Genomic DNA, 24,189 nt, shown 5'->3' with positions numbered 1-24,189 from the left:
ATTCAATTTAGGAATAGCTGAAAGCTTGATCTTGTGGGCATTTCGCACGGCGATGAAGAGAAACAACGCGGGACAATCTGCGTGTACCTAATTTCAAGGAAATTCTGCCAAATGTGTATTCTACAACAGCGCAATTTTTAAGGCATTTTCTGCCACCTACAATCAGTCTGTGGAACCAGATTTCGCCGGCAATTTTTCCGAACTAATACGACTTGGCAACCTTCGAGAAATAAGCCTACTCATAATCATTTCTTAAAGGCAGGCAACGCACCTATAAGGTCCCAGTGTTGCATTTGTTCATGGGCGGTGGTAGTCACTTTCCATCAGGTAAGCCTATCCGCTCGTTTGCCAGTTATTTAAAAAAAAATAAAAAAACCTCCAACCCGAATTGAAGCAGCATTGTTGAATAACATTCACCTCGGAGGGATAGGAGGCCTTATCTTAGCAGTGGGATGTTCTGTTACTTTAAGACTTATCTTTTTTTTAGGAAAACACAAACGAATTAAAATGTAATTAATTATGCATAACGCGGGACAAATGGCAGTTGTGTAACTTTACTACTAGAGAACGTTATCTACTAAGTGTAGTAATTGCAGGAAGGTACGATTTCCATACAAAATTATCAATTTTTCAAGGTATTTCATTTTAAACCACCGCTTTATTGGAGCGAATATATCAAAATAAGTTTTATTCAAATCGATTAAGCCGTTTTTGAATTATGAGACTAAACAGCAATTGATTTTTATATTTATATTCTGTAATTATAGGATCCGTTTCATTACCAAAATCCGTTCTAGTGCAATGTAAGATACAAATTTTGTAACTGAATATTTAAAATTAGATTATAATAATATTCAAAATGTAAAGCGAAATACGACAAAACAAAATATTATTTCACACTAAATTTTACTGGATAATTTGGGAATTTATTTGAATGTTCGTTTACTTCGGATAATGATACAATTGTGATCTCTATCTCTTTTGTATTAAAGGTTGTAATTGATGAAACAGCAAAAGTAACGCGTAGTATATAGGCCATTTGTATTATAATCCGATGTCATTATCAAAGTTGTAAACGTCTACGAGTCAATATTTTATTTATGTATACATAATTCGTAAGTAATTTACTTAATAAAGTAATATTTTTTTAATATAACACTAAACAGTTCAAAGATATTTGTTACAAGTATCTTAAGGATTTCAATTATGTAGGTACTGAAACGAATATAATGATCATGGCAATAGACTTTGGGGCTGTAGCCGATTAGGATGAATTCATACGATTTCTCACAATAAGATTCCATTCTTTTTAAAATTTACTCAGCGCTAGTTAAGTATATAAATCTTAGGTTAATAATGCTAAAACAAAACTATGTTATTAAAAATAAGTGTTATTGTACCCAGTAGATAATATCACGTTTAATTTGACCAAGGCTCAATGATAGGATATTGTGTAATATGACTGACGGTGATAATTCCAAATACGATTAGAATTTAAAAAATGATTGAGAAATGTTTGCACTACAAAACAAATTAATCGATAATATTACATCTTAAAATAAATTAATGCTATTTATTCTGGCGTCTCGACTTTTGTCTTCAGTCAATTTATTAAGTTTATTGTTAATTAGAACATATTGACTGTTAAATTAGATTCTAATTGGTTTAATTGCATTAATATTTAAATAAACTTTCCTTTCCTTATATCCTTAAATTATCTCTAAAGATTGTGAACGTCTTGCTTGATAATCAATCAAATCACCGCCAATCCAGATATGATATTTTAAATCCTTTACAATCTTGTTTCCGTCGTGGTCATAGTACGACTTCTGTTCTGATTAGTACAAATGTCTTATAAAAATAATGATAACAGACTGTATACTTTTAAACATTATTTACCCATAATATTTATCATCTGTTGAAATTAGTTCCGCTAACACTGCCCGATAAACACCTCCATCATTCAAGTATCAACAGAGCAAAACTAATAGGAATAACAAATGTATGTAATCCTTTTCAAAGTCGTATAAATTTGGCGTTTTACGGAAAAATTGGTAAATTTTATTCCAATAGAATAATATAAAAAATATAGTCTAAGATTTTTTAGTAAAAATTTAAAGTGTATAAGCAAAGCGAAACTATTTACAAATCAAAGAACTTAAGGCCAAGAATAACGAACGAACAAAATTAGTATTATTTTTTAAAGATTTTTTTTTTATTATTCAAATACATGTTAGATGATTTTCGTTACGTTAAATTACATCGTTTTAAGTTTGATTATGTTTTTTTTAAAAGGGCATAAAATCGTAGGAAAAATGGTCCAACAAACTAATAATGTGCTGAAAATTAATAGAGTTTTAATGTTATTGGTAATAAGTATGGATATTTGTTATACGGTATTTTTAACCGGAAAACCAAGCTAATTTCTGAGTAGTAGTTTAAGTTATATCCAACGGTATTTACAATTTTACGGTGACATATCTATATTTATAAAATAACATGACCTTCTTATGATATCGGTAGGCGGACGACCAAATAGGCCACCTGATGGTAAGTGTTCACTACCGCCTATAAACAATGCGCCACCAAACTCGGGAACTAAGATGTTATATCCCCTTGTGCCTGTAGTTACACTGGCTGACTGACTGATTCATCATCGTCGAGCATAAACTATTTAAGTTAGGACCATAAATTTTGGTGAGTGGAATTGTTAGACTAGACACCCACTAAGGAAGGAATTTTGAAAATTCAACCCCTAAACAGGGTTTGAAAGTTTGTATGAAAGTAACAAAAAAGCGTTTATGGACATTCAACCCTATGGGGTAAATATTCACACCAATGAGGTATACAAAGAGGTCTTGAGCTAACGTAATATTTTAAGTTCATCTGCAAATATATTCAACTTCCACGCGAACAAAGCCGCGGGCGACAGCTAGTTGTTAATAAAAAATATATAAAAATCAAACGAACAGATAAGTTCATTTAATATCCGTGATTGAGGAATATACAATCGATATCACAAAATCACTTAATAATATTTGGTATTTTAATACTATTTAATGCGTTATCAATTAAACTTCCCCTTATCACTTCTTGCGTCATATACAATTAATATCACTTTATTATATACCCTACTGTTACCAAAGATAAGACACGATAATAACATATCCTAATTATGGTAATCTTTTCAACGAAATTCTGCCACATGTGTATTCCACCAGCCAGCATTGGAGCAGTGTGGTGGAATATGCTCCAAATCTTCTCCTCAAAGAGACAGAAGGCCTTTAGCCCAGCAGTGGGAAATTTACAGGCTGCTAATGTAATCTAAATACGAAATTTCTGTATATATCTACTATATATAATACGCATACTCAGAATCAGTCAGAATCTCAAGACAGATCTAACACCAATCAATTTAGCTTTGTCTCATATACAGATTACCTTGATGATCCCATCAAAAATATGCAGTTTGTCATTAAATTAAATATCTCCGGTGATTGCATGATCAGTAGATAATAATTATAGTCTCGGTTGGTAACCTTCTTCATATAAACCAAACGACTATTAACATAAAACTAATTTGTCACTTGCTGTTCGATGGTCATAAATAACGACTCATGATATTCTATCATATGACGTTAATCTTTTAAAATAATACTATAATTATTGTATTCAATGTGGCATAACTTTTTGATATATGGTTCGATATGTCTAGTTTCAAAGTTTTACTTCACCGAAATAGTGATAATATTATTATAATACCATAATTTATATTACGTAATGATTAAAGAGGAGCCTATAAGATATAATTCAATGAAACAATGAAATTCAGTTTTAAAGATGCTTATATACTTATTTATGACGTTTTCGAATTCCGATTTCAAAACAAAAAAAGAAATCGCATTCAAACGTCGTTTTTAGCAACCACGACAATATTTTCCTATAGCTTAAATTATATCATTATATACATTAATCTTATAATAATTATTAATGATTGAATAATTCTAACCCTTCACTTATCTTACTATTCAGTGAGTTTTTACTTTAATATTATTTTTTAATAATTTGTAAACAATACTAATAATTAATTTTATGATGATACCTAAGAAGATTAAAATAGACATTATAATGGCTAATGTTAAAAGAACTAATTTGATCTCATAGTAGTCAACCCAAGATATATCAGATGCAGGCGATCGCAGGTGGCTTCCACCGTATTTCAAGACATGTTCCACCCACCAAACAGCATTGTCAGCGGGCTTGATTGCATATGATCTCATCAACTTCTTCAGTCTGATAATGTTCTCTTTGAAGCTAAAAAACCGTAAAAAATAATTATAACAAATTGTACGTAATGCATCCAAGAAGAGTTCCTTAGATTTAATCACTGGGTTAAGTATACTTGATATAAGCATGATATAGTTCAATATAAACGAACGGCGACTAGTTGATGCTCTGTATCTGTACTACATATCATTGCAACTGCATCGAGCATTTTTTTTATGGCATTGGTTGGCGGGCGAACATATGGACCACCTGATGGTAAGTGGTCCCCACCGCCCATAGACAAAGGCGCTGCAAGAAACATTAACCATTCCTTACATCACCTATGCGCCACCAACCTTGGGAAACAAAATGTTATGTCCCTCGTGCCTGTGATTATACACGATTTGAAGAACTGCTTATAAAGTGCAAGCTGTTTAAATATATATTATTAGAACTGATTTTTAATATTCTGTAGTCCGTTTATCTATTTTTAATATTTACCTTTTATCTTCAATGACAGTTTTGATTGAACTTTTGAAATCGTTCTCTGTTAAGGTCATTAGGTCGTGTTGTAATCCGATTTTGAGATGAACATATTTTTCTACATTGTACCATTGATCGCCAAGCATCGGAATACCAATTAGTGGCACCGTTGCATCAATAGCTTCATCAGTCGATTGTAGACCTCCTTGAGTTACAAATAATTTTACATTGGGATGATCTGAAACAGACAACATTTTTGTAAAGTAAAAAAAATGGTGCATTTAGTTCATGTCGTAAGAGTAAGTCATATAAGCAAAATCTAATATTTTTTTAAATAACTTAGTATTAACAGTAACTTTAGTATAATAATTCATAGAAACTTTGATTATTTTTATATGATTACAATGTTCCAGCTAAAATTAAGATGCTTCCACATTTATATTCTTTTATTTATCATTTACAGGGTTAACTTGAGGTTAGATTCTGATATATTATGAAACTTACTTAGAACATCAGTTTGTGGAAACCATTTAGATATTTTCATATTCTTTGATTGTCCTGGTAATGTGTCCTTATCCCATTTCCAAAGTACGTCATAAGGTAATTCAGACAAAACTTTTGTCATTATTTGAATTTTTTCTGGTGGCAAAATAGATGGTAAAACATTTGTACCAAAACTTACGTATATGACGCCATTTTTCGAAGAGTCTAAATAGTTTTTGAGATCCTGTCAAAATAAATAATAAGATTAAATTATATTTACTTACCATTTTTATAATAATGGCAGATATGAAAACATTTTCAATTACCTTAGGTAGCTCTTTTTCAACGGATTGGTGAATGCCACCAATATAAACTATGCTTGGCGGTACAGGGCGATTATCTGCCCAAATAGGATGTTCGTTTAGAAACATCATTTGAATTTTTTTTCTGAGTACTTCATATGTAGGCACATCATTGCCAAAGTGTTTTCTCATTATTTGGTTATCAAATTCTTCGGTATGCGCAATTAAAAATTCCAGACCCACGTGTTTTAATAGTTCCAAACCCCTTTCCCAAAGTGATAGATTATATAACCTCTGTCGACCTGGTGTGGGATACAATAACGGATGTGTAGGTGCCCCTAATGAACTATATTGTAGTGGAACTGCTCCGAAAGAACTAATCACAATTACTGGTGCGTCGAAGACATGAGTCAAGCCCATGAGCGGACGGTTGCAAGCTTCAAGTATAAGTAAATCAAAATACTTTCTGTCTTTATTTTTAAACATGTTCTTCACTTCTGGTGTTTCCATCTGAGAATCGAATATAGTTGCAAATCTTTCGAAAATCAGCGTCACTTGAAGCATTAAATCTTGTTTTTTTCCGTTGTGATGTACAAACAATTCTTGCCATTTACTGTAAGAAGCATCGCGTACATCTATCTCGGTTAGGTTTGCAGGAGCTTTTCCTTTCGGGTATACTGGATCGGGTGTGACGACGATTACTTCATGACCTCGTCTGGCTAATTCGTGAATTATAGGCCGGAAGACAACTTGATGGCTAATCGAGGGAGTCGGGAAAAATCCTAATATTCTTGCTCCTTCTATTCCGGTCACTGATAGCACAAAAAGCGCAAGAATATTCGTTATCATGCGTGCCATGTCTTGTTTTGAGTTCGAGACTGATAAGAAATTGTAAAACCTACCTTTATATAATATTTTGGTAATATTTTCATAAATGTTATAATTATATGTTATCAATAATTAGGTAGTTTGTTGATTAAAATTACTTGATGAATGATAATTTAGTCCTTGACTAAAATCATTTTTATCATAATTATATAATTTTTAGTTAATTTTTTCACTAGCTAAATATAAATTAAAAGCTGTGATTTTTACCTTAATTTTTCTAGAGTTTGGTTTCTAAAATATATGTAGTTAAATAGACTCTCGAACATTTAGTTACTGCACACATGCATACAATTTTAGATCTTTATCAATAATAATAATTTACAAAAAAAAAATACATATTGTATTTTGTATAGTATAATGTAATAATCTTGAGTTATCTGATAATATTTTTTAAATATATTTTATATCTAATCTGCAGCTATTTTGACATACTTATGAATACTGAAATAAAAAATTATTTGGGTAAGCATTCTCAGCCTTGTATTTTTTGTCATTGTCTCAACATTGTAGAATCTATACTAATGTACTAAATTGGTAAGTAACTCTGTCAGTCTATACAGACAGCTGTATGTTGCTCTTTCACAACCAAACCATTGGTTGAAGAACATTGGTTACTTTTTGTTACCCCTAAGACCTGAAATTCAAGAAAAGTAACGAGGGATACTAATCTTTGATATATTTTGTTATTATTATTAACCTGGCTTACTAAATTTTCAAGTCGTAGTGGTAGAATATTCGATTTTAGAAAACGACAAAAAAATAACTTTAAAAAAAAAACTTTTTTTATAATAAATATTGAAAACTCGCGGAAAAATCTTATATTAAAGAAATGATAAAAAAGGCAATAAAGAACTTATTATTAAGTTGCATAAAAATTTTCATGAAATTATTATGAAATATTTTCTTCTCTTAATAATTATATTTCGTATGCCTTGTTCCTAAATTGTGCATTTTATTGCAGGTATAAAATATTCAATACTAATAATAAAATACAGGCTCAGTGCTCATATGACTAGTTACTAGAAACTAGTGTTTCCAACATAATTATTATACAAACAGAGTGTTATTACACCAGCGCTAAACGCTATTGCTGGTTCGTATTGGTTCGTAACGTGATATATTCTATCTAAGGCAATATATTTTTTTAACAATAAGAGTTGTTTATCCTGTGATAAGTGCATTCAATAAATAAACGAACTCTTAAACTTTATTAGAAAAAAATCAAGCGTGAGATGTCTTCAAGACAGAGTAGGATGGTTAGTAGTTTTTTGTAAACACTTTTATTAGTAATTAACTGTTAATCTAGGTATTCATTCCTCGTACGGTAGCATATGAAAGCGATCCCGTGGCGTCCACATGTCGAATCATGATACTGCTGGTTTTTTTGTAAGTATCTACATGCATCGACGACGACCCGACGGGATGACGATGCTTGGAAAATAAAAATAGTTGAACTTACATAATAGATGTGACGAAAACAGTTATGTTAGGTTAAGAATATTATTTGTTAATTTTTAGAATTTATTTTTTCGGGGGGTATTTTAAAATTTTTATTTAATTTATATAAAGTATATAAAGTAGGTAAGTAAGTATATTAGGAAGGTATTTTTAGTGATTAGTTAGTTGAGTTAGTAACTTAGTTAGGTAATAGGTATAATAGGTATAAATATAGTGGTAATTTATCCTAATTGGTCCCATTTAATTACCCATCTTCGAAATCTAAAACTTACCCTAACATGGCATATTTGAAGTCATAGTTACCTTACCATTTTCTTTCTGTCATTGAAGTAATACGGTACTAAATTTCGAATGGATAGGACACATGGAAGGAAGTCACATCCCCTCATCGACTATTAAAGAGCTGATGATTTTTAAACGGCTGAACAGATTTTCATGAAACATGGCTAAGAACACTAGTAATAAAATCTTTGACACAAAATTAACGAAAATCAGTTCATCCGTTTGGGAGCTGCAATATCACAGACAGATATACAGATACACAACTCATATACCCTCTCTTTTTGAGAGGGGCAAAAATATACACGATCGGGTCTTTTTGGGACACCTGATTGCCGACTGAAAATAATAAATAACAAAAAATAAAATTGTTATTAAAAATCCCGTCTGAATTAAAACAATAACAAAGAATAATTTCAAATAATATTATACAAAAATAGAAAGATAAATAAATAAATATTGGACAACATCACATACATTACTCTGATCCCAATGTAAGTAGCTAAAGCACTTGTATTATGGAAAATAGGAAGTAACGACGGTACCACAAACCCAGACCCAAGACAAAATAGAAAACTAATGAACATTTTCTACATCGAATCGGCCGGGAATCGAATCCGGGACCTCAGAGTAGCGTACCCATGAAAACTGGTGTACACACTACTCGATCACAGAGGTCGTCTGCAGAGAGAAAAATAAAAAGAGGCAAAGATCGCATGAAGGCAAAATACATTCTCCTCTCGTAGCGATTTCTGCCACTGTTACTGTGTCTGTTCACTCTACTGTAAGCTGCGTATAATACCTTTTTTCCAATTATCTGTTTTGTTATCAATGTTAAATAAAGATAAAGATATACTACAAATTATTCAGAAATCTCTTTATTGATATACAATGGCTATTGACAATTTCGGTAGAGTGTTTTTACTTCTATACTTTTAATTAGCTTCGTATTTCCTTCATAAATATCTGTAGCTAACTCATCTCAATTGGTTGGACCATATTATTTGAAAAAAAAGTAAATATTATTAATATTAATTGTCATTTGCGCTCACTTTATACAAATACATTCAATCCAAGATATAAACAAAAATATAAAACGAAATCTTCTTCCTTATTAAATATCACCGTTTACACCAAACGAAATAAAATTATCCATAGGTGAAATATATTTCATTATTACATAAATTTTACACTAAAATCCGTGTGAACTGGATTTTATTAATAAATATCACAGGTCTATTGGCGTTTAAGCTTAATATTATTTTTAAGCAATCTGTATACAAAACTGATAACTAGTTTAAGGATATAACTTAACAGGGCTAAAATAGATATAATGATGGCAATTGTTATGAGAACTAATTTAATTTCATAATAATCAAACCACGACATGTGAGCTGCAGGGCTCTGAAGGTGACCAGCGCCATACTTCAAGACATGTTCCACCCACCAGACGGCTTTATCGACGGGCTTGATCGGGTGCGACCTCATCAGTGCTTTTAGCCTCATGATGTTGTTTTTGTAGCTAAAAATTTTAACAAATATAAATTATCAATATAAAATGATTAGTTATTATATATACTTGACAACGCATCAAAAAATAATTGATAACAATTAATTTAAAAAAATCTTATTATTAAAAACCGTGTAATTAATTAATGACGTAAAATCACTGATACGTTTGCACTAAAAATAAAATCAGAACACAAGTTGCTATGTCGGTGCAACGAATGTTACAAGTATAAATTTAAAACATTTGTATTAGAGCCTTTTATCCTTGCTCTTTAATGGTGATAAAAAAGGTTATAATTCATGTGGTATAAAGACATGTTTTTGACTACTGTAATTAATAAGAGCGTTGTATCGACTGATAAGAGCTAGCCTAGAACTTCAACATATACGAAAGCATAATAAGAATAAGGTACAAGAATTTATAGTGATACGTTTAATCATACATACCTCTTATCAGTGATCACAGTCGTTATGGAGTCCTTGAATTCCTTTTCTGTTAAAGTCGTCATATCAAGTTGTTTACCGATTCGGTGATAAACATATTTTTCTACATTATACCATTGATCTGCTAACATTGGAATGCCAATTAATGGCACAGTAGCATCGATAGCTTCGTCAGTCGATTGTAGTCCTCCTTGCGTAATGAATAATTTTACATTGGGATGTCCTGAAGTGAATAAGGTTAATTTGATCATTATTATTCTTCTAAATATGACTTAATGTCGTTTTAATTCAAAAATATATTTTTACAACAAAAACTCATATAGGTAAAATTTGGTGACTGTAGAATATTTGAAAGTCATAATCATACATACATCGCTGATAAACAACTTAAAAAAAGGTTCTAATAACTAATAGATTCAGATTGTGGTTTAATGTCCCATGATCATGGGAAATCATTAATTTTAGATGCTAGAAATATGAAAATCATCAGATACAAGACACATATATATATTTTTTAATTCAATATCACAAAGGGTGAAATTACATTTGTTACAGCTTGGCATTAAGTTTTCTCCAATCATTAACAGCGCGGGTTTGTATGTTCCAAGTCATAAATAGTTACACGTGTACTTTACCGATTAGTTTAGCATTTTAGTAAGTTTAAATATGCGTTAGAGTATACTTCTTGATATATATGTATATATTCATAAAAAATGAGACTTACTTAAAACGTCAGTTTGAGGGAACCATTTAGATATTTTAATATTCTTCGATTGTCCTGGTAGTGTGTCCTGATCCCATTTCCATAGTACGTCGTAAGGTAGTTCAGAAAATACTTTTGCTATAGCTTTAATTTTTTCCGCTGGCAAAAGAGATGGTACAACATTCGTACCAAAGCTCACATATATAACACCATTTTTCGACGAATCCAGATAGTTTTTGAGGTCCTGCGAAGATAAATAATTAGTTTATATGATATAATTAGACTTAAACTTTCCAATATAATAAAATCCTCAAAACTTGCCTTAGGTAACTCTTTTTCTACAGCTTGATGTATACCGCCGATATAAACGATACTTGGTGGTACAGGGTGATTATCTGCCCAAATGGGATGTTCGTTCAAAAACATCATTTGTATTCTTTTACCCAATTCATGATAAGAGGGGACTTCGCTACCGAAATGTTTCCGCATTATTTGATAGTCAAAAGCTTCAGTTGTCGAAACTATAATGTCGAATGCCACGTATTTGAACATTTCCAAGAATTTATCCCAAAGTGTTAGATTGTATAGCTTCTGTCGACCAAGTGTAGGATATATTAAAGGATGCATTGGTGCACCCATAGCACTATATTGAACGGGTACTGCACCGAAAGAACTTATTACAATTGTCGGTGCATCAAACATTTGAGTAATACCAAAAAGAGGACGGTTGCAAGCTTCAAGTATAAGTAAATCAAAATACTTTCTATCTTTATTTTTTAGCATATTTTTCACCTGTGGTGTTTCCATCTGCGCATCAAGTATAATTGCCAACCTTTCGAATATCATTCTTATTTGATTTAACACATCGTCTTTATTTCCGGTGTGGTGCTTAAGCACATCTCTCCATTTACTATAGGATACATCGTGGACATCAATCTCTGTTAGATTCGCAAGAGGATTTCCTTTCGTGAATACCGGATCAGTGGTGACGACAGTTACTTCATGACCTCTTCTCGCTAATTCGTGTATTATAGGACGGAAGACAACTTGATGACTTATCGATGGCGTTGGAAAGTATGCTAATATTCTCGCTCCTTCTATTCCCGCCACTGATAACACAAACAACAGAAATACCGTCGTTGACGTACCTGCCATGTCTAATTTTGAGTGCTACACTGATAAAAAAATCTAAAATATACCTTTATATAATATCTTGGAATGATTTTACGCAAATATCATATCGACGTGCTATCAATAAGTAGTTACTCCGCTGATTAAAATGTCTTGTTGCATGATTATCGAGTTCTATTAGTAGAGAATAATAGTTTTTATCAATATATTTATGAGTTTGGTGAAATTTTATTTGTATGTTGGATTTTGTAAAATTGTTGAAAAAATGTAACGAGGATGAGATCTCTGTCCTTGCTCTTACTCTTGCTTGCGTGTATGTTATTGCATAACTTCTCTAAATACTGATATATAAATAAATTCATACATAACTACCCACCAGTTTCGGAAACGAGTCAGATTAACTAATCTGACTATATACTTAACGATCATTGGTTGCCCGATCGGGTGATGACGCGATCTATTTTATGATATATAATAATAATTTTAGTTACTAAAATCAAATTTATTAATTTGACTCTTATCGTCGTTTCAGACACTTGAGGATAGCCTTTACTAATACCATATTTATTGACTGACATGACATGAAAATAATCCATACAAATATTGATATATTTTATTATAATTTTTTGTAATTGAAATAATTATACTATTTGCCACTTGTAAACTTTTGATACAAATTATAGTACGAAAGTCATTTAATTCAAAAAGTAACTAAGGTGGACGTCTACCTTAAGTTCATTCCGTATTTTATATTATTAAGCGTATGCTTAGTAATATAAAATCCGGAGAGTTCAAAATCATTAATAAAATGCAGTAATATATATATCAAGGCCACAGGACTTAAGTTTAAAGATGTAGTAAGTGATCCATTGAGTTTAAGTTGACTGGTGTATTATAAAAACGTAGACACTTCTAGAATTCTTCTTCAAACGGCAGAGTGCCGTTTAGTACCGAAGAAATATAACTTTATTGTTATATGCGTTTATATATATGTGTATTTTTGCTTCATTATTGTATCAGGCGTCGTAAACAGTGAATATTATTATTTTTTCTTGAATTTCTATTGAAATAAATAAAGATCGTATGTGACGATATGGTTAGAAAGAATGTTTCTTGTGAGATAACGTCTGACAGAGAAGTATGGAAAAAAAAGACATGCTGCGCCGACCCCAAGTAAAATTGGGATAAGGGCAGGAGAATGATATATATCTTGAATTTCTATAATTTTTATTTAAAACAAAAAATATTCGGAATACAAAATCTTCACGATTATAGCATTAAGCTAAACATGAAAACAACATACGTTGATAATACTTGGATAAAATGTTATAATAATATCACGCCTTACGGAACTTTAATTTGGGGTAACGCTGCATATTATATGTAACAGTTTTCATTCTGTAAAAATACTATCTCGTAAGTATCTATTTATGTCATCTTAGAGGTCGTAATTTGTTTCTATATGAGTTTAATAATGAAGAAACATATAAATAATACACATCATTCTGAAAGAATTATTAAAAATCATTATATCAGTGGAAATAAAGGTAATCCAAAAAAATCCATTTTCAGATTTTAGGTATTATTTTCTGTAATAAAATTCAACAGATATTTTTATCTTTATAATTAATTAAATACTTATCTTATATGATAAGCCGTATTACACAATACGTGTATATAATGTGATGAAAAACGTAGCAATTATTGGTTCCAAAGGCATTTCAAATTAATGGTTTAATATTTATGAATTTAATTTGAGAAAATGCGTAAGCCTAAGCGAGCTTCTTGCGTTTTTCCCTGAAGGCTCTTTATTCTGAAACAACGGTTGCTTAACATTTTTTTATTTATTTAATCCGGTAACAACAACAGAAAAATCGTCGTCGTTGTCCTTCCCAAGTCTCATTTTATGGTTGGTTACAAATATAGAACACTAGCTGATTCTGCGGCTTTACCCGCACGGAATTTATGAAGATTTTTCCTAGCATTTTTTTTTTTATTTTACAACATTGGCAAAATATTAAAAAGGAGAGGTCTAAGATATATGTCGGGGCACGCTTCCTAAAATCGGAACAACAGAGGAAATAAATAAAATTGGATGCTTGCTTACGTTTTCAAAGATGAATAACTAACTACCGTAGAAAAGTGATTTTAGACTCCCATATTTAAAGTTCTGACTATTAAATTTATGTTTTATTATCTAAACATCGATTTGACCCGCAATTTCTACGAGTCAGTTGGGATAAATATAATGTTGTATTTTTTGTAATAACTGTGTTCTTTTAGGGCGTTGGAGATCATAAGTTCAATTGACTATAGAGGAGGAAAATAAAACTAGGTTTATCAAAGTATAAATATTTTGTTTTATGTAGATAATAAATTTTAATAATTAATTAATGAATATTAATAAACTATTGGAGTTATAAGACACCGGTTCATCCTTTAACACTTATTACGAATAACTGATGGAATTAAGCTGTTATACATTGATGGCATAGAGCGCCCACACTTATTAAATAATATAACAAGTTAAAATAAAGTTCCGTAGGTATCACAGCTAAGCTGTATAGAAGACTAAAAGTCTTAACAATAAAAAAGACCATAGTCCTGTGGATAGCACAGTTATAACTGTGGTGTTAACATCAAAGTTGAAACTTATCATTAAGTCAATAAACCCGTCCAGTGAGTATCGCAGTCGTAACTATGATGTTTATAAAGTAGCTACAGCCACAACGATAACAATAAAAATAAGGATCCATGTCCCCAAATCAATCAGTCGTATACGAGGAAATCTTAAGGCAAAGGGACAAAACCTGATTTATTATGACATTAAATCACTGTTTCTCATACTAACTCAAGTGTACAACCGCCAGGCGACCTAATGCAAGCAAACATTGTTGATTAACAATAATCAGACAAATAAATATTGTGTCAAATGAATAGACTACCGCCTAGGAATCATTCAAGTGGATATGGTACAATATACCTATTATACTTTCTACCATAGTTGATTATTTATAAAGTATTAATATATTATATTAATCTCTAATATATAAACGCAGTACTTTGCTTTTAACTAAGACTTATAACTACACCGACCTTTTTCCTAACTTGCTTATAAACCCTTAATACGCTTTACTTAAATATAAACTCCACCGTGGAAATAAAACTTAACGCTAGCCTCCAACAGGCAAGCATCCGTTGGTCGATTACTCAAAATTTACATCATTATTTGTACGTCAAGTTACTACTTAAAGGAGCAGGCATATTCAGGCTTATCACATTTAGAGGAACATAACTAAACTACTTTTATATTATCATATACTATCATTAAGTAATCATTCATACGTCTCTAAAAATGACGAGACATTTTACTACAAGCGACAATTCTCGTACAAAACGATTCATGTGACAGCTATCCAGGATGCAATCCGTTATATGAGTCCTTAACAACGTAATATTTTAGCATTATTACATCCTCCGATACGCCCTTCAACATTTTTTCTAAATTCTGGTACTACCAAATAATAAAAACATCGATAATGACATTGGTATGTTAACCAGTCAGTACCACATAGTACTCCAGCAACCCGGTCAGACAGAATGAGGAACATTCGCATATCGCCTAAAACTTTAAACAGTAACCTCAAACCCCAAAATCATCTCGCGAAGGCAGTCTCACCGGTAATGGAAGGGGGGAAACTACCAAAGAGCCAAAGACATTTTACAGTAACCTTTAACCCCATTATGCAAATGCATCACCTACCTAATGCACCTCCTTCTTACTATTTTTTTTATTCTTCTCTTCCTCTACTCTAATACCTTCTTCCTTATCTTTCCCTTCACTTTTTATCTCCCTTCTTGACTCTATATCAATCTAGAGGGCAGATGGCAATCGTTCCGTTTAAAATTATCTTCGCCGTTCAAATGGCCAGATCCAAGGGAATGCTTGGATCGGATTGAATGAGTACGGCTATGGCGTCGCCGCTAAACGGTGCGCAAGAGCTACCGTGTCAATTACGGATACAGATAAAGAATTTAGCACCCAGGCGGATAATCGCTTTGCAACTTGGAATATTGACTCTCTAACACGAAGATGCAGGAAAGTCTCTAACGCGAACTCATTAGACGACGGGTTCGGTGTTCCTTCACGAAACTCACTAGATGGGCAATATATGTATCTATACGCATACATTTAGTAATATAATTGTTATATATGTATCTGAACTCTCGGAAACAACTGTGCTTTAAAATTAAATAAATGTGAGGGTGCAACTTTGTTTTTGATGATTAATTCTAGCAATTACATATAACTTCGATACGTCTCTATATTTTTTGTCTTGGGTACAGTCATTTTTAAATTAAGGAAACAACATGACGTTTACGATGTATGTCATCGAAAATATATTGGATAAAACTTATTTATAAACACCAAACAATTGATTGATTCTGAAAATTGTATTTTACAATTGATAAATTAAATTAATTAGTTTTTATATTTTCTTAAAATTTAAAAATATTCCTTAAACTCCAAAGTTAAAATCATAACATAGTTTAAAACAAAGTCGCTTACCGCAGTCTGTCCCTATGTATGCTTAGATCTTTAAAATTACACAATGGATTTTGATGCGGTTTTTTTATTAGATAGATTGATTTGAGTGGAAAGTTTATATCTATAATACATGTACAATATAGTAGAGAAACACTGAATATTTTAAAGGTTTCTGAAGTGATTTCGTAAATCAACATATTTTTTGCGCTTATATTGCAAACGCCGGCTGAACCCTACAAGATAGAACAAAATAATGTATTACGGTATTATACACCTTAAAAAGGTCTTCAAAAAAGTCCGCGATGATATTATATCTAGTCTATCTTTTATGGATAACACAATAACCTTTTTTTTATCCTTTACTTTTTACGAAAAATAATGGCTTATTTTCGAAGCGATTTTAAGCAATACCACATTAATCCTTATCCAATTACTACCTTAAATACTTTGTGAATTTAATGTTGATCAATAAGGCACCTTACAACATGTAATTTAAATGAATATATTTAAAGATATTACAAATTTAAAACGCAGGCACATAGCGGTTTGTATTGTCTAATGACTGAAAAAGTGTGAAAGTTGTAAGACATTTTTTAGTATTAATTTAGTATCAGCATTGCATCCTTGCGAAGCCAGGGCGGGTCGCTAGTGCTTCATATATAATTATGGTCAAGAAAATAATGCGCCTGACATTATTGCGTGAGCAATATTCCGTATAATTTAGCATTTAGGTCACATGGTCATATTGTGAGGGTTAACTCATCCTATGCTAATGAAACAATTTAGTACAGCCTGCTTTATGATCTAGACACGCGGTAGCGTGTCAGCCAAGTTCTAGTAACAGAACTGGCTAGTAGCACCGTGTGTAATATTACACGAACCATTTGGAGCCACTTTTGACCTCCTCATAACTCAAAAACTATTTAACATAGATGTGTCAAATTTGGCTCATATATTGAGACTCGCGAGATACATATGTTTTCCAAATTTCATAAACGCATCTCAAATGGTTATTTAGATATTAACGTCTAAAAATCGTCATTTTTATCACTGACTGACCTATAGATCAAAACTATAACCTACTTCCAGGTGACCTAGAAAGTTCAAATTTGGCATGCAGGTAAATAATTAAGCCAATATAAAGGAAAAAATCTGAAACTGGTAATTTTTTATCATATTATTATAATTTTTCATTTTATTGGGTCTATAGGAACACTTATATACTTAGTTCCTGTAATAACTGTAATAATAAAAAAATGATGTAAGAACCAGCAATCAAAACTTATGACAGCCGGTCTTCATGTGGATTTTAAGGTCTTCACGTGAATATATAACAAGTTGAATACCACCCTTAAGTTTTTTGAATCCAAATATTTCCGTTTTAGTACTTATGAGTATAGCCGACTTTCGTATTTATTACGTTATTAACTAGCATTTAGCGCACATCAATGGTGCCAAATAATTATACTTAAAAAAATAATAATAATAGGCATTTCGGTACACGGCGCGCGACGCGACGCCGGAGCAGCGGGTTAGGAGCGTTGCGATTAAACCTTACCGCGGACGTGTCTGAGCGAGTGGCAACCGCGCTCATAAGAATTATTTCAATACCTTCCGATGGAAACTGCCTAGTCTATTCGACTGCATATTTTTTTTTTGAGTATACTAGTATACAACAATAAAATAGGTTTCGTGAGATTGTAGTAGAGTATGTATATCGTAACTGGAATGATTTAAGTTTGTACTCTAGCGCTACAAACGGGGATCCTTATTGCTTGGAAGAACAGTATCGAGCAAGCATGCTGATGTCAGCAAAGGACTGATGAATGGGTTCAATGGAAAAATAGAGAAGGTACATTGGGGACGTCGATAACAGCAATAGCGCACGTAAAATAACAATTCAATTTAAACATAATTTAATTTGCGAACTAGAAGTAAAAACCAAGTTACAGATATTAAGTAATGTACATATATGTTCAAAGGAAATAATTCTCTATTTGCTTAGCATATTCTACTATTATACACAAATTACAAGGCCTTCGCCTTGACGGTGCTCTTTTCGACATAGGCTCCTCTATATTAAGAAAAGAGCAGGCTTACGTTGGCCTCTCTAGAGTTAAAACCTTAGATGGAGTACATCTTATCAATTTAGGTCCAATTCAAATCAAGACACAAGAGAGCTCTATTGTAGAGTACAACCGTCTGCGCACGTTATACCACCCCTACTTGGCCAAATTAAGTATAAACAGAAAACGCGTAAAAAAAATCCGGACACTGAATGGACAATTCACTCGAACATTTCAGAGGTACCTACAAGAAAAATAAGAACGTATCAAAAAAAAGACAATTATACCCCGTAAACGTAGGAAAATAGAATAGCTTAACAAAAACCATTTGGTATTAATTTTGTTATTAATAAGTACCTATTAATAATTTATATACAAAAAGTAGTGATATCCCATCAAAAACATAAATGTAAAAATGAGAGCCAAGTTAAATATTATGATATATACCTTGGTTGTTGACTTCAACGACAAAAGAAGTGAGATCTAAATTTTTGCCAAGTTAAATAGCCCTTCTGAAATTTATTTATAACTACATAAAATAGCATTTCTTCTTATAACTTGGGATAATATATTGTTGCCTAAGGTCTGACTTGGCTAGTTCTTATATGTTTATAAACACAACTTGTAGTTTGTGTTTAAAATAACAAATTATAACTCAGAACATCTAAGAAGAATGGAGGACAGCTCAGTATTGCTTAGTTAGTATATACGTACATTAAGAGCTGCGATGGTCCAGTCACTAGAAAACATGAATCTTAACCAGATATTGCGAGTTCATATCTAGACAAGTACCATTGAATATTTGCGTGCTTAATTTGTGTTTATAATTCATTTGTAAAGGCTTAGAACTTACGAAGGCTATAATATAATTCTTATATGAGAACTAGCCAAGTCAGACCTTAGGCAACAATATATTATCCCAAGTTATAAGAAGAAATGCTATTTTATGTAGTTATAAATAAATTTCAGAAGGGCTATTTAACTTGGCAAAAATTTAGATCTCACTTCTTTTGTCGTTGAAGTCAACAACCAAGGTATATATCATAATATTTAACTTGGCTCTCATTTTTACATTTATGTTTTTGATGGGATTTATTCTATCTAGAGTAGGCTGATTTATTTATTACATAGGATTCTGTCACCTTAATTTCAAGCTACCGGCGAATGGCCTACCAGCTGAGCTGTGCACCTGGATTGCTAGCTTCCTATAAAAGTAAAGGTCATACGTCGCGTTCTAGTTGAAGGTGGATCTTTAAAATCCGACGCAGTGAATGTTGGGGTTCTCCAGGGTTCTTTGCTTTCCCCCACACACTTTCTTTTGCATATCAATGATATGCTTACCCCTGGGAAAACACGAGCGCAATAGCCGGATACGCGGAAACTGAGGAGAGTTGGAGGGATCTTGTTTTTGAACTCGATAGGACGTTAGGACTTTTTGGCAAATGGGGCTCTGATAAAAATATTATTGAGTTTAAAGCCAATAAAAGGGTGTAAGCGCATTCACAGCGCTTTCTCGCTTCCCCTTTTTTCAACAAGACTACAAGAGCTTGCTCTCGATGTCACCGCCTAACTGTGACATCAATTCCATCGCTCATGCAAAAATTTGTCGCAACGCTAGGAAATGTTTTTTTACCAGCAAACATGTTTCAAACACATTAATTTGTGTTACAAAATGTGTGATAGTAATCTTTAAAGCAAAAAAGCCTATATTTTTTTTCTTCAATGTTTTTAGTTTTTATTCAAAAATGTTAGCTAGGCTTATTTTAACGGTGACTGAAACTGGGTCTGAATTACATCAGCGACATATCTCCATCAAATATACATTTATGTCAACGATTCATAAAATAATAGGAAGTATATATATTTTTGGTGGTCGTTTGGTGTATATAAGTGGTCTCTTACTTTAAATATTGACGATATTTATTATGAACTTCGGCAGTCGAACACATTGGACATTTGACTTTAAGTAATTCCTTAAAACACCAATGCGCCAAAAGCCTAAGATTACCATCTTATGTCTGAACCCTTCTACCAAGTAAGATATAAATAATAGCTGCTGAATTTTTTTTGTAAATATTTTTCATAGCATTCTTAAAAATAAAACTAAGTAAATCGAAAATAATATAATTTTATAAATAATGATTATTCAACGTCCAATCAGATTAATTACAACGTACAGGTACCAGTCTTATAAGATATAATAGTAACTCTTAACTATGCTTAAAAACTTTTTAACTTTTTGTCCGTAATATAAATATTGTAAGCAATTGATAAAACAAATCTTAATACATAACTGAGTAATACTAAAATTACCACTAATATAGCTAAAACTATGAGCACTAAATTTATTTCATAATATTCAGTCCAGCTCATTCGAGCCGCTGGACTTTGAAGATGTTCCCCGCCATATTTGAGGACGTGTTCTATCCACCATATGGCATTGTCCAGTGGCTTGACGGGAAATTCTCTCATAAGGGTTCTCAGCCTAATGATATTGTTCTTGTAGCTGAAAAAAATACAAATAATTAATTATGATGTCATTAACGTCATGATTTGCGTTGCGAATGATTATTTCTGTGATTTCTAAAAAGTAAACATTGTTGTAACTAAATCTGATCGATAACCTTAAAGCGTAACTTATTGATAATGTTTCCTTAATAGCTTATTAATCTATTCAAAAAATCGAATACGATATACCTACTTTTTCAAAAGTAAATATTTCAAAATAAATTATAATTTATCGAAATGAATTAAAGGCTGTCAAAATTTTAATATTATTAATTTAGAAAGGTAAAAATTAAAAAAAAAAACTTCATATTTAATTAAATTTTCCGTTTCCTGAAAAATTTGAATTTAATTTTACCTCTTGTCTTCAATTACTGTTGTAATAGCATCTTTGAATTCTTTTTCTGTCAATGTTGTTATATCGAGTTGAAGACCAATCTTATGATGAACATATTTTTCAACATTGTACCATTGATCTCCTAACATTGGGATACCGATAACAGGAACTGCAGCGTTAATAGTTTCATCTGTAGATTGGAGTCCTCCTTGTGTTATAAATAGCTTAACATTTGGATGTTCTATAAATAATAAAAAATATTACTGTACCTTTGAATTTGTTCTTTGCGAAACATAAAAAATAATTATTTAAGAAATCAAATAATATATAATAAAAATATTTTACTTAAATTTAAAATACTCACTTAGAAGATCACTTTGCGGAAACCATTTAGATATTTTCGTATTGTTTGATAGTGGAGGTAATTCGTCGTTATTCCATTTCCATAAAACATCGTATTTTAATTGTGAGAAAACTTTTGTCATTATTTGAATCTTCTCTGGTGGCAATAATGACGGTTTAACGTTTGTCCCAAAACTTACGTATATAACGCCATGTTCTGAATTATCCAATTGATTTTTGAGATCCTATAATAAATAATATTACAAATTACTATTAAACCTTATTATTTTGATTACTATTTTTATCAATTTAAATTAAACACTTTGATTTCGTGTTATATTACTTGTTACAAAAACAAAAGCGTAATAAGACAAATGCTCAATGGAATTAAAAAAAAAAAACATTGTTTGATTGAAACTGCGTAATTTACGGCGAATCGTAAGTTATTCCTATTTTTTCAACATAAAACATAAAGTTTACATGCGATTAGAGCTTGTTAACTAGATTGTAAACGATTGTTCTGTAATAAAAAATATTATAAACTTAAATATAATTATATTTTGTAGTTAACACTGATTTTTTTTTTTTACAATTCATATGGGTATATTGATTTCTGATAAATTATATATTATAAGAAAAAAATATAATGTGCAACCTGTTACTTATTAGTGACTATACCTTATTTTTATATCGTAAGATTTTATTATTTATTAAAGTACTAACCTTAGGTAATTCTTTAACTTCACTCTGATGAATACCACCGATGAAAACCATATTTGGTGGTACTGGATGATTTTCAGCCCAAATAGGATGTTCATTTAAAAACAACATTTGAATTCTTTTTGCCAACTCTTCAATAGTTGGAACATCATCACCAAAAGTTTTCTTCATTATCATAATATCAAAATCTAATGCATTTGAAATCATAGATTCTAATATTAAATATTTGACCAGTTCAAAACCCTTTTCCCAAAGAGTTAAATTATATGATCTAAAACTGCCAGGTGTGGGATATAATAATGGATGCATTGGAGCACCGAAATTTTTATACTGATGTGGTACTGCACCGAAGGAACTAATATGAATGATAGGAGCATCAAACAAATGAGCAATACCAATTAATGGACGATTCATAGCTTCAAGCAGAAGTAAATCAAAATATTTCCTATCCTTATTCTTTAAAAAGTTTCGAACATTCGGTGTTTCCATTTGTATTTTGACAACTGTCGCTAATTTTTCGAATAGTGAGTTCACCTGATGTAAAATATCTTGCTTCTTCCCTTTATGCATCAAAAACAATTCTTCCCAATGTTTATATGAAACGTCGTGCACATCAAGTTGTGTCATATTTTCTGGTTCTTGTTCCTTTGGGATTGGATCGGTTGTGACTACGGTGACTTCATGTCCACGCCTGGCTAACTCTTTCGTTATATGACGGAACACTACCTGGTGACTTATTGATGGTGTAGGAAAGTATGCTAATATTCTAGCACTTTCGATTTCCGTCGTTGCAAACACAGATAGCGCAATAACAGTACCCCACACCCACGACATGTTAATAGGCTTGACTGAAATAAATTATCAAGGTCTGCTTTTATATGAGGTTTTGGTAATATTAAATATTGATATCGACACTTTGATAGCTGGCTCTTCTTCGTGATTGCTTTTGCGTAACGATACGATTACTCGATAAGCCCATAAGATTTGATTCACAACAAAATATTAATATTTTAGTTAATTACACTTTTTATTCAAATATTCACAGTAAACGCTTTATAGTATTTAGTTTTACCAAATTGTTTTTTTGAATTTAATTTATCAGAATAATATTGAACACTCAAAATAATATTTGTTTTCTTAGAAAAATATAGGCGAGATTCAGTACTTATACTTACAGACCATATTTTCTATAGTGACATTTTAAAAACATACTTTATATGCAAATCATCTAGTATACAACATTTATTAGCCGGAAATATTTTAGTTTATTTGTCTAATTTATTTAGTATAATTTAACTAGGACTCGGCGGTGTCTGATGCAATTCTGCCAAAGGTAAACCTGCATTGCTGTTTCGAGATACGGTCGAAATTTTCTTCTAGAAAAGGATGCATTTATCCTACTTTGGGAGATTTACAAGCTGTTCTTTTTTATAAGACACAATTAGTTGTGTCTTCCAAATTTAAAGTTAAAGAACAATTATAACATAGCGCATAAACATTCTATCGTACAAACGATTTGAGAGACAATTTATTCGATACAAGATTGTATTGATGATAAAAAAGCGTGGAGTTAATGCTTATTGACTTCCAGACAGGAGATATAACATACATATATAATTGTATTTAACTAACATGACTGTATTTTATATATTGAAAAAGAGTAACCACTGAGTTTCTTGCCGGTTCTTCTCGGTAGTATCTACATTCCGAAACGGTGGTAGCTT

At 31.5% G+C, this 24,189-nt stretch overlaps 3 protein-coding genes across 3 annotated transcripts; all 3 read right to left on the bottom strand.

Annotated features, from left to right (window-relative positions):
* Window positions 1-4,017: 4,017 nt before the first annotated feature.
* On the bottom strand, window positions 4,018-6,392 carry LOC125072562 (UDP-glucosyltransferase 2-like). Its single transcript, XM_047683191.1, has 4 exons — window positions 5,559-6,392; window positions 5,254-5,476; window positions 4,768-4,987; window positions 4,018-4,314 (listed from the first exon to the last, which is right to left on the bottom strand). Exons 1-4 carry the CDS (start codon window positions 6,390-6,392, stop codon window positions 4,029-4,031), a joined length of 1,563 nt encoding a protein of 520 aa, XP_047539147.1. The 3' UTR covers window positions 4,018-4,028.
* Window positions 6,393-9,275: 2,883 nt separating this feature from the next.
* LOC125072707 (UDP-glucosyltransferase 2-like) lies at window positions 9,276-11,983 on the bottom strand. The gene is made up of 4 exons (XM_047683383.1): window positions 11,137-11,983; window positions 10,837-11,059; window positions 10,116-10,335; window positions 9,276-9,681 (listed from the first exon to the last, which is right to left on the bottom strand). The coding sequence occupies exons 1-4, from the start codon at window positions 11,968-11,970 to the stop codon at window positions 9,396-9,398; spliced, it is 1,563 nt and encodes a 520-aa protein (XP_047539339.1). The 5' UTR covers window positions 11,971-11,983; the 3' UTR covers window positions 9,276-9,395.
* An 8,758-nt stretch (window positions 11,984-20,741) lies between these two features.
* On the bottom strand, window positions 20,742-23,307 carry LOC125072708 (UDP-glucosyltransferase 2-like). The gene is made up of 4 exons (XM_047683384.1): window positions 22,469-23,307; window positions 21,768-21,990; window positions 21,425-21,644; window positions 20,742-21,067 (listed from the first exon to the last, which is right to left on the bottom strand). The coding sequence occupies exons 1-4, from the start codon at window positions 23,297-23,299 to the stop codon at window positions 20,782-20,784; spliced, it is 1,560 nt and encodes a 519-aa protein (XP_047539340.1). The 5' UTR covers window positions 23,300-23,307; the 3' UTR covers window positions 20,742-20,781.
* Window positions 23,308-24,189: the final 882 nt, after the last annotated feature.

This window comes from Vanessa atalanta, chromosome 22, assembly GCF_905147765.1.
Source record: "Vanessa atalanta chromosome 22, ilVanAtal1.2, whole genome shotgun sequence".
NCBI classification, from domain to species: Eukaryota; Metazoa; Arthropoda; class Insecta; order Lepidoptera; family Nymphalidae; genus Vanessa; species Vanessa atalanta.
Note: the sequence above shows the minus strand (reverse complement) of the source record. Positions and strands in the feature narration are given on the sequence as shown.